At 38.6% G+C, this 12,337-nt stretch overlaps 1 protein-coding gene across 1 annotated transcript in view; it reads right to left on the bottom strand.

Annotated features, from left to right (window-relative positions):
• Positions 1-1,257: 1,257 nt before the first annotated feature.
• Positions 1,258-12,337, bottom strand: part of MAPK9 (mitogen-activated protein kinase 9) — a 59,254-nt gene continuing 48,174 nt past the window's right edge. The window contains 6 exon segments of the mRNA XM_036848584.1: positions 1,258-5,210; positions 6,576-6,647; positions 8,261-8,324; positions 9,351-9,431; positions 9,433-9,476; positions 10,490-10,672. Coding sequence (XP_036704479.1) covers positions 5,068-5,210; positions 6,576-6,647; positions 8,261-8,324; positions 9,351-9,431; positions 9,433-9,476; positions 10,490-10,672 — 587 coding nt within the window. The 3' untranslated portion in view covers positions 1,258-5,067.

The raw sequence follows: 12,337 nt of genomic DNA, 5'->3' as shown, positions 1-12,337 counted from the left end.
GGCTGTATCTGAAATACTACATTCACTTCTGGGCCCATGTTCTTAGGGTGCACTGAGGTGGTGAGGCTCTGGGGGCTTTTTCATATGAAAGAGGGTTGGGAGAACTTTGAGTTTAAGCTAGAGAAGGGAAGTTTTGGAGCTTACTTTTCCAACTAATGTATTAAAGCCTGTCTCATAAAGGTGGATCAGACTCACTCTATTTCACCAGAAGGAAAGACCTGGGGACCAATGGGTGGAAGTTGTGGGAACCAGGTTTTGGTTCAGTTAAAGAAAGAACTTTCTAACAGTCAAAACTACAAAAAATTCAGTGGGAGGAGCATTCTCTTCATTAAATCCATCTGAGCAGAGGCTGGGTAACCTCTTCAGGTTGATTCCTGCCCTGAATGGCAGTATGAACTAGAGAACCTCTTCGTCCATTCCCACTCTCTATGAAATCTAAGTGCATAGACAAAATAAAGCCAAGAGTTTGTTTCAAAGCTCAGCACAGAACTACTTCTTTAAAATGAAGAGATGTATTTAATCACATCTATGTTTCTATGAAGTCTGTATTATAAGCCTATAGTTCCTACCTTGCACCTAAGTTCCATGTGGAAGGAATACTGTAAACGATCCATTTCACTGAACTGAGCCTCTATATGCTCTTTTTGACACAGAACAAGAACACTGACTTGTGCTGGGGCTCAGAGTAAAAATGTCCCTATTTATACCCAAGATCTGTATGTAAAAGTGTCAGAACCACTAAGAGCAGAAAAGGCCAGCAGACCCTCCTTCAGGCTCTGCTTCCCTCTAAGACCACGAAGCATCTAGAAGCTGCTTCTAGAAAGGGGCTCTTAACACGGTATCCACCAGGGTTCAGGATTCCTCAGAAAGTTTGGCAAAATTTTGTGCTCATGGCCTTTTTCTAAGGAGAGGATCACAGTTTTCATCAGACTCTCAAAGGTGTTCATGACTATAAGAAGAGTAAGGTCTGCACGAGTGTTACAGCACTCTGAGGGCAATCCTGCTGCTCCCTTCCTGATGTGGGTCAGGGGCTGCAGCTTCCTCACTGTTGTGCAGGGGGTTAGAGAACTGATTCTGGGTTTCCCTTCCAACACTAAAGCCCCACAGCACAGAAATGGCATGGCAAACACCCTTGTTCACAAGGACCCCTGGGCCCTGAGGACACAGCGAATGACGGGTTCCCAATGGCCATGACAGGCACATCCCTCTTAAATCGTGGTCACATTTGGCTTCAAAGAGACGTCACTGGCCACTCCGTCACTGTTATTATGGATTTTATTACCAGCTTTCCTGATTAAAGACCAAAAATATCAAATAACCGCCTTATTGTCAAAGGTAAGCTTACGCTTAAATTCACACAAGTAGCTACAGAATCTTCAGGAAAGTATATACTAAGTTATTCTGAAATACTACCCTTCCTCCCACCAAAAAAAAAATCCCAGCCACCTACATGTACCATTTAAGTCAACAAATTAAAAGTATTTTAGTACTATCTACACTGAAAGTGAGAAGGGGGTAAGATAGAGAAATGGAACCCAGATCATTATCAAGAGAAATGTTTTCCTTTTCTAGAAACCTTTAAAATTAAGATTGATACTCATCCATCTGGAATGATTCTAGTCCTTTTAAGCAGCGAAGAGAGTGAGTCATTGTGGGCCCTTCTATTCCTATGGTTTTAAGTAGTAAACATCCTAAAGTGCCTCAAAACCAGAAGCAAAATGAAAGAGGCTCATCCATGCACAAAACCACAAGCACACAACCGCCATTAAGGATCTGAAGTAATACAAGGAAAGACTGACTGATTGGTGGATTCTTCTGGCCACACCTTGTGAGAAAACAATTACTCCGAATACTCAATTTTGCACTGCATGTGTTTGAAAACTCAGATTCAGGAATCTGCAGAATATTTTCAGTAAGAGATCTAACAGAAATGCTTTGCTTTTCAATTTAAAAACATATGCTAATATTGATTGAAATGACGACACTCCAATATCTACCTGTGTTCATGTTAAATCTGTAATCAGAGATGGTGATGTAAAAATACACAGTCAACTGTCACTTAAAAACACACCACAAAAATTGGACATGCTATACACTTCTCTTTTAAAATGTATTTGTATTATTTTCACCAATCAAAACACACATAATATATTTTATTATAAAACATTAGGCAATGTTACTTTTGAGATATGCAATCTGAAAGGTCACACCTGTGTTTACTACCAGTGTGAAACACCGGAGGAGTTACATTAGAAATCAACCAGACGAATTCATCATACATCATTACCATGACTTACACAGCATCAAATCTGGATTAAACCAGTATCCCATTCAGTGTTTCAACTATGGACTCTGGGTGTCAGTAAGGGGCCCTGCCAAGGGTTTTCTCCTTTCAGCACTGCGGCTCTGAGTTTCATGGTGCAGAGATAAACACAGAGCCCTGTTTCCATCTCCTGTTTCCACAGCTGATCAACACTGAGCAGGATGTGTTTCGAGAATGCTCTCCTACTCTGACAGACTCTGTCTGCTCTCTGGAACCTGTACTTGAAATCAAGACCCGACATAGGGGAGGCAGTCATTTCCTTTTTAACAAAAAACTAAGTCAACAAACAAAACGAACCTAGTCCAAATTCCAGGCTAATAATAAATTACCTGGTTTATAAAAATATGTGTCCAAAATAGTTACTTCAGGGTTGTGTACAATATAAATTACAAAAATAAAATAGAAAACATGAAAAACTGAGCAAATTTTTCAGTTCTTTATCCAACATCAGCATTTATCCATGGAGAGCAGTTTGAAACCATCTGCATTGCACCAGGGCCCTGGCACATCTCGGCTCAGGAGGGAGGACCCTGAAGTGGGGTGAGGTATTTCTATGGAGCTGGGCTGTCTGCAGCCCTGTGGCCTGTCCTAGGTGCACTCACTGGTCTCTGATGGAAGGTGGTCTTGGCAGGAAACCCGTCAACACCATCACAGACTCCATCCGTGAACACACAGAGGAATGAGTGAGCAGAAAGCCAATCTGTGCGGCACCTAGCTCCACTTACAAATGGCGCCTGGCTGAACGTACAATCACCCAGTGAAACCTCGATGCACCCTCAGCATCCCTGTGCTGCATATACATAAGCCTAGGACAGATAATGTAGTTTTAAAACTCTCACCTTTCTTTTTCTCTTTAAAGATAGATTTAGTAAAGTCTTTTTAAAGAATGTGTGTTAGAGAGGAGGCCATTTTAAGATGTTTATATATGTATAGTGATAACTTGCTTCACAATACCATCAGGCCTCCAAAACCAAAATAATCCTAAGCCATGTAATAGGTGTTTCTGCCTCAATTCAAGTTAGTATTTCCATCTTATAGTTGAATGTGTCTAAACCTCACAATATAAAACTATTTATTACTTCAATATTAATTTTGTTCATCAAGGGTTCCAGTTTCCAGTGATAAGACCAATAAGATACAACTGGTGTAGAGATAATCATATATTTTAGATAATATTTATAATAAACTTTCTTATCAAAGTTCCTCCTCAGAACACATTCTATAGAATGTGAACAATGTTGATCCAATAGCTTCCAAAATAACTAAACACAAGATATGAATTTGTAACAGAATAAGCTCAAGGGAAAAGCATTATGAGCACAGGTAGCCGTATGTGACCATCGTAACTCCATTTCTGCAATGACACTTCAATACTCAGTATTTTACTGAACTTTGAATGATTTCCGTATCAGTCTGAAAGTATCAATTTCAGGTGAGCAGTTTAAAATCAGAAAATGTTCAATAGTTAATTATTACCCTTTAGGATATTTCCTCCATATCCCTCAGAAGAGTTTTTCCAGAACATTCATGGATTTCCCTTAGGAAAAGGAAATGCCTCCACAAAGTGGAAAACAAACCACAAACAGGCATTCTGAACCAGTCTGCTTCCTAAAACAGACCAAAGGGGGATTTATGTGGTTTCTTTCAGAGAAGAAAGAAAGTCGAGTAAGAATGCTGTGTTGGAAGAGGGAAACTCTCTGCCTTATGAAATCACGTATCTCACCTTGAGTGACAGAAGGTAAGAAAGGACCCAGTCCAGGCTCAAGCAAAGCAAGCACTTAGTAAGTGACTGCAATCATCTTTAGTGATCACTTCATAAAATTCTACTCTAACAGCAGGTGATGGGTTCAAGAATCTATTTGCCATCATATTATTGACATAGGTATTAGGTGGCTAATAAAGAAGGTGAAGTTCTAGGTAGCATTTTAAATTAATAAGTCCAGAAGACCAAGAAAAAAGAGATAGGGAAGATAGGCTTTTAAAGGTATATATGTTTTAAGCAGCACAAAACAAAACTTAAAATTTTATCATGCAGTAAAGCTGAATGTACAGTCACCCAGACTAAGACAATTTAGAGAAAACAAAGTGTCCTGGTCTTAGCAGTGGTAATTCTCAGCCCAAAACATGACAAATTTAAGATAAGTTACATTTTTAATTTATTATATAGATTGAATATATTCCTTCTGAAATACGAAAGAAAATAACTCATACCCTAAAAGAAGGTAAGATATGATAATATGATGGCGGCCAATTAATACACATAAATCTATTTTTCTGGACAGACACCAAATTACTTAAGAGGATTAAGAGACAATTCTAGAAGCAGCACTACCTTGAAGATTATTTGGCCTTATAAATACTGATTTCCAAAGTGCTAGAGGGCAAGTCTGAGCAAGCATTTGTGGTCACATGCATAAAAGTCCCAACGGTCACTGAGGACGAGAAATTGTCACTATTACTGTACAACTTAAAAAAAAAATTCATCTATTCTAATTGCTCACCTGAAATGACCTTGAACAAAATCTCTAAAAGTGTGGTTTGCACTTTTTTTTCTTTAGACATAATCTGCTTCATTTTATAATCTAAGCAAGGCAAGCCTAGTACGACTGAGTAGGGGCAAGGCATCGTGTTTCTTACATGCAGAACATGGAGTTTTTCTATTTGGTTCCATCAACTCCCAAGTATTTCAGGCCCATGGAAGTGAGAGTTCCTTCACTGATGACAAGCTTGCTATTTCTAACTTATCATCGACAACCTTCAAGGGGTCCTGTTGAGGCATCCAGACTGCTGTCTGTGTCTGAGGCCAGCGTCTGCTCAGTGGACATGGATGAGATGTCATTGATAGATGACGACTGAGAAGGAGTGGCGTTGCTACTTACTGCTGCATCTGTGCTAAGAAAACCAAATATAATAAAATCTGAGGCACGACACTGCTGCAAATCCAGGCAATGAGACTTCAGGTCATTTCTCAGCTCTGTCCTTTTGTAGTTTCCTATACTATTAGTATAAACAAGAAGTTAGTTGACTGTACATTTTGAACTTTTCCTGGAGTCTTTCTTTAGGCTCAAAATCCCAATTACTCCTCCGTCTTTCCCTGCAATATTCTCTTTCTTCCCAGTGGCTAAACATCATATAGGTACTCATGTATAATCATGTTATTAACTACTTTAAAAATACCTGCTGGTTTTAAAAAGATATTAAAAGAAAATTGCTGAATTTGTCCTAAAACTATCAGTATCACAAAAGGCTTAAGCCCAAGTAGGATTCAAGTGTCATCAGACATTTCAATTATAATCATAAACACTTAGTCCAAGGAAAAAAGCATCAACCTTTGAAAAATTCTTTTGCAATAAAAATACCTTCTAAAAGAAGGATTGCATACAAATTAAAAAAGGAAAAAAAAAATTAGTGGACTCTTGTTCATTTTATTTTTGCTTTCTAAATCCCCAAAACTGACATGTTAAGGCAAATGAAACTATCCTATCTCCTACTATCTATATTTTAGTCTGGTTTGAACAAAAACAAAACATCCAGGTTCTCAGAGGTAAGTCTTAAATTTGTGCTGAGTTAACAACGAGCACCTAAATTCGTATTGAAATTATATAATCTCTAGACACTTGACACATTTGTCATGCTGAATATAAAATTCAAGAATAAAAAGCAGTCCAACATGTACTTACGTGTGTGTGTGTGCATGCGCTTTCCAGTGGGAGTGGAGTGAGAAAATAAATATAACTAAAGAGTTTTGTTTAAGTAGAACCCTACAGGACACCATATATACTATGTCTCTAATACTCATACAGTTACCTAATTGTTAGTCAGACTTCTACCACTAAGTAGAACACGTAGAAAGATGAGAGAATTATATGAACAATTTTCTCAAAAGAAAACCCAATTCCATTTTATCTAGATTCACATTAATTTTCTTTTTTAACTGGTTGGGGGCAGTACAAAGAGGGTCATGCACATTGAAAAGGCTTTAAATTCAATTTCCTTATCTATTAACGAAACTGACAGCAGCTGTTATAAGGATGAAACAAGAATGTTCATAATATAGTTGGTTCGCTGCCTGGCACATCAGTAAAATGTTAGTTGCCACCACCAGGATAAACCAAAAAGAAGACTATTTCACATAAAGAGTTTTCAAATCCAATGCTGGTCAAGCTGGCACTTAACGCACTGTTGCCACTTATAAAAAATGAATAGGGAAAGAAAAATATTATGCAATCAAACTATTAAAGCAATCACTAACCTGAAGGTTGATCTTTCACAACACCATTCTTGCTTCTTTCTTCCCAATCCATTACTTCTTTGTAAATTAGCTCTTCAAATAGAAATGCAAGTTAAAACGCTTCATCAGTTTCTCTGCATCTCAAAATCCTGCTTCCAAATCAATTGGAACCACTCCAAGGGCACTGTGATGTGCTATTTTTAATTGTGATAGACAATTAAGTAATATAGTTTACCTAGACCAAAATATAATTTGATCCATTATATCTTTTCAACCCAGCTATTAAGACAGCCAGGGACTCCCCTGGTGGTGCAATGGTTAACAATCCGCCTGCCAATGCAGGGGACACGGGTTCGATCCCTGGTCCGGGAAGATCCCACATGCTGCAGAGCAACTAAGCCCGTGTGCCACAACTACTGAGCCTGTGCTCTAGAGCCCGCAAGCCACAACTACTGAGCCTGCATGCCACAATTACGGAACCTCACACGCCTAGAGCCTGTGCTCCACAAGAGAAGCCACCGCCTGCGCACTGCAACAAAGAGTAGCCCCCACTCGCCACAACTAGAGAAAGCCTGTGTGCAGCAATCAAGACCCAACACAGCCAAAAATAAATTAAAAAAAAAAAAAAAAAAAGACAGCCAAAAACGTACAGTAGCTCTGGATCCACAATGGGGGTTTTACAAAGTGGGGGTGAGGGAGAGAGAATGAGAGAGACACACAGAGGGAGAGAGGTGGGGAGAGAGGGAGGGAAAGTACTAGCAAAGTGGCTCTAACAGAACAGTTTAAGTACTGGATATTCTCACATCTTTTTGCACATGTTTTCCTCCATCATTACTGTGGTTCTCCAAATATAACCCCTCCAGATTGGTCAGAAATTAATCTAAATACCTAAGTTTTTTCTTGGCTTCAATCTCAGTTTTCCTCAGTTTTCATTTGTAAGAAAAACTAATTACCTATTAACTAAGCAGCTTCCTAAAATTTTGCTATTCATGAAACAAAATTAGCATATTGCAAGCACTTAGTGAGGCCTATGGGTGTGTGCACATGCAGGTCGTTGGTATCCCTATATCCCGGGGAGGGGCTCTTGGGAAGGACACATCACCATGTTTGACTTGCGCTGACCATAGTTCTCAATTACTACTGATTCTGCTTTTTAATGAAAAATTTTTAGTTCAGCCTCTTTTTTACTGGTTTAGTTTGCTGTGGGTTGTTTGGTTAATCTTATAGTGGTAATAATAACTATCTGCATATTTTTGAACTGCAATTTTCCCTAAACTCTTATTTTAAAACACATATATAACTACATGGCTTACAAATACAGCAGAAGTTCACATGACCCCAGTGGGGTCTCCCACGTCTGCTTTACAAGGACCTGTGAATTGGGGTTACTCAACTATTTGCAACATGTTGTCAAGGTAAGTGTGATACAATCACTGAGTTTTGTTTACAAACCAAGATTTGATAATGTAAGATTGTGTGAAAAAGTCTTTATTTTTCTCTTTTGAAGCAAATAATAGGCAATTCATACACGTTCCTCTCTAATTCTGTTATCTTCAAGTTCTTTTTCTGGGAAGTGGGGAGGGAGAGAGAGGATAAATGGGCTGCAGGGTTTCTTGCCCCCTCTTAGAAAGGCTATTGTCAAAAAGTGATGTTGCCCTGTTGCAAGAAATGTCATCAGTAACAATCAAAATAAGTTCCGTCTTTACCTTTCCATTCTTCAATTGCATGTTCTCTTTCTTCCAACTGGGCATCATAAATTTGAGGCGGTGGCTAAAAATTAAATTACAGGTAAAGTCAATAGTTAAAAGAATAATGAGGCATGAAGAAAAAGAATCACTTTGTAAGACCTCTAAAATATTTATAATATGGATGTAGTTTCATTAAATACTTGGCTTATTAAAGATTTCTTTATAAGTATGATTTTCCATCAGTTTCAGAATCAAAATAATTGAGGAAAAATTAACCAAAAAAATAGAGCTATTATAGTCCTCTTAATAATCACACTCTAAAGACATCTGCCCAAATGTAATTATAAAATTAGTAATCACAGGCTGCTTCCTAGAGATCCACCCTGGACAAGGTACTGTGCTATGAAATACAGAAGCTGCAAAACACATTTCAGGTTTATATTTCTTCCTGTTAGAACTCCCAAACTCAATCCCCAATTCATAAATGGACTGCTTCAAAAATTTGCTTAAAATCAGGTGTTTATAAATCAAATTCTTTTCATATAAAACAATGCTTAAAATGGTGGTTAAATGCATAGGCCAAGACATAATAATGAGCATGCCACTATGTGGTTATTTCACTTCCAGCTAAAGACCATCCTTACCAATGCTGCTACAGAAAAATGCACATGAGCACTAAACTCAGAAGTGGAACTCCCCGAGCAGGTACCTCTGGGGAAGGATGAACAAACTTGTGATTTTCAGCAAGTTTCTTAGCCTGACTGGATGCCTAAACAAGATGATGTAAAGCAAAGCCCAAGGCACAGTGCCAGGTACACAAATGGATGCCTAAAAAAGGTGATATTATGATCACACATCAGCATCTGCATAAATGAAGATAATTATATCACCACAGCATAAGCATGTTCACTCCTGAGGTACTCTGAGTAGAGCCCCAGTAACAAGAGTCCCAAAAGGGGTTGTGACCCATGTTACATGGCCTCGTTGTAATCAGGAAGTCCTTTTAAATCTAGGACTTCACGTAGCCATTCCAGGACTAACAGACAGAAGGTCCAAGGAAATGTATGCCCTGCCTTTACACATAAGCCTTTTCAAAATAGATGCTTACCGCTTCTGCTTCAGCAGGGTCATACCAAACAGTGATATAAGGGTGACGCAAAGCTTCATCTACAGAGATTCGCTTGTCTAGGATCTATCACTAACATTTTTGATAGTAAGTCTCTGGCTTGACTTGCTAGGGTAAAAACAAATATTAGATTTATAAAGTAATAGTGTTAGCCTGAAAATCACACAATAAAGAAACTAAATGTGATAGCATAGACAGAACAAAAATATATTAACTTGAGAAATTGTGATAGCTTCAAGATTATTAGAGTCTTTTTCTTTAACAGTAAGTCAAGCAGCCACTTCCACTACAAACCAGGCTTTCAAATGTGCTTTCAGCCTCTGAATCTGGGAGGGGAGAAGGACAGGGCACAAGGCTGAGAAGCCACGTCCAGGGAGGGTGCAGGAGCTAAGCTAAGGGTGGCACTGCCAAGAATGCAGGCATGAAGCATAGGCAAGTGTTTTTTCTTGATGCCACATCGTAGTGAAATTAAAACAGACTAAGCCACACAATGATTTCATATTTGCACAGTATAGAACACTTCACAGATGCCTCTGCTTTGCCTACCTGTATACAATGTTGGCAACATACACTTTTTTTAAATCTAGAGATTAGTAGTTAGAAAAAAATCCAACAAGTTCAATAACTTGGTTAAATACAAGGCTCACCTAGGTTTCAGCAATTAAAATTCACATGTATAGTATAGGCAAAGAAGAGATGGGGCTTTTCTGAATGAGGCACTGTTTATCTTGCTGTAGAGAGAAACAAATCTATTCTTTCCCTTAAAACAGTGATAGGCACAGGAGAAGGGGAGAAGGAGCCTTTTAAAATTTCTGACTCTTCAACTGGGCTAGAATCTTTATTCAAGTATTCTTTATACCTGAAAACTGTTTGAATTCCATTTGCTGTAATTAACATGAGTCTTTCAGACTGATGTAAATATTTTGACCACAGGCTTCAGTTACGTCACTTTATCGAGGACAAAATTTCTAGGTCTTTAAGCTTTCTTTCTGAAATGCCTTCATTCTAGCCTGTAAATGACTTTGAGGGTTTCAACTATTTTGTCTCTCAATGTTCACAGGTTTTAGAATGCAAACATAAAGTGAAAGCTTCACCCAGTATAAGAAAAAAGGATACCTTACTTTTCATTTTGTCTCGTTCAGATTCTGATGGAAATATCCAATCTGGAAAGAGTTCTTCAAATTTGATTCCAGGATACTTTGGTCTGTTTTCTACGTAATTCCTCACAGTTGGCTGAAGTTTCTTCATGAAATCTGCAGATGGTGTTCCTAGCTGCTCAATAACTTTATTCCACTGATCAATATCTAAGGAGTCTCTTGAGGAAAATACAACTGAAATGCCTTATATTCATATTACGTAAAGTAGCATCATTCAAGGAAAAACTTAAATTATATTTATACCTATCAACAAGTAATTAACCAGGCCACCTCACTGCGTCAGCAGGAGCATTCTGAAATAATATTCAAAAAAGGTTTGGGCTCCAAGTTAAGACTATTTAAAAAAACTCTGCATCTTTATAAACTCTGATCACAGTTTATTAAATCAACATGATGAAGTCTGTATGCCTTCCCATTCTAGATCAAAATAAAGTTATCTTGTAACTGAAGAATACCTATGACTGAAAGGCTTAAACATGAAATTAGGTAGTAATTATATAGGCAAATTGAAATCAGTTCTCATAATAAAACTATGTTAGAATCTAAAGCTCCCTGAAGTAGAGAGACCTATCTGACTGCTCAATTTACAGCTGGGAGCCACCCCTGCGGGGCAGGCCTGGCGGGATGGGGTGGATGACGGGGTGGGCAGGAGCCAAGGCTCTGGACTTTCTGAGCCCTCACCATGTCCTTTCTCACTGTAGCTGTGCTTACATTGAGCAGTGACAGCTTTGAGAGGTCATTCTGTTTTACTTGGCACTGACCCGGACCATCACTGCAATACAAAGGAGTGTGTTTTATTTCCTTTCAAAGTATATGACCTGGGTTTCAGACTCCATTGTGTATTAGACACTCACTAGGTGTCCGGCAGTCAATCTCCTTGGGTCTCACCTTCCTATTGTAAAATGCAGACAATACCAGCTTTGCCTCTTTCACCTGGGGCTTGAGATAACTGGCAAGATGAATGTGGAAAGGGATTCTATTGATAAAACCATAAAATTATACAAGAGAACGCAAGCCAGAGGAATCAAATAAACAGCATCTTTAAAAAGTGACTAATTGAGGTATGTCTTAGAAAAATAAAATGACATCACTGTGAAAGAACCTAGGGAACAGACACATGTTCTTTAAAGAACAAAGGAGGAGGCCCTCTTGCTTCCTGTAATGTCTTTCTTCTTGCTGGTACACCATCCACTGGAGGATTCCATCACCAATCAAACAAATTTTTTTTCTCCCATCTTAAAGCAACAGCCACTTTCCTTCGGCTGAACATCCATAGCTTAGCTACCATTCCCACTTGCAGCAAAACAGAGTTGTCTATACTTGTATCTCTAACTCCCAGCCTCTCATTCTCTCTTAAACATCCTCTCATCAGACTCTTCCCCCATCACTTCATGAAAACTGCACCCATCAAAGTTGCAGGTGACCATCCCTCAATTCTCAGTCCTCACCTTTTTGACAGTGTCAGTGAGCCTCCCTCAGTAACCTGCTTCCTGGCCTCCGGGGTCCCTTGCTCTCTGGGAGGTGCCTGCCTAAAGCTTTCTCTTTCTCATAGGCCATGTGGGGACAGGAGTTCCTTTTCTACCTCAGGTTATGAATCTAAAACAAATCTCTGAGAACTGCAATCTGGTTTCTGGAATCTTTTTCTATCTAATGTTGGAAAAAGTTAGCAAAATTGTCTTTGGAAAATGATGTAATCTCTGTGTGTTCTGAGAATGACAGTAGGTGACCTTATACATAAAATTATTATTACTGACATTGCAAGATGTTAACATGTAAATTAAGAATTTTAAATTACTTAATAGTGCACCAGAG

The sequence above is a fragment of the Balaenoptera musculus genome, chromosome 3, assembly GCF_009873245.2.
Source record: "Balaenoptera musculus isolate JJ_BM4_2016_0621 chromosome 3, mBalMus1.pri.v3, whole genome shotgun sequence".
NCBI lineage: Eukaryota > Metazoa > Chordata > Mammalia > Artiodactyla > Balaenopteridae > Balaenoptera > Balaenoptera musculus.
This window is presented reverse-complemented; position numbering and strand designations above follow the sequence as displayed.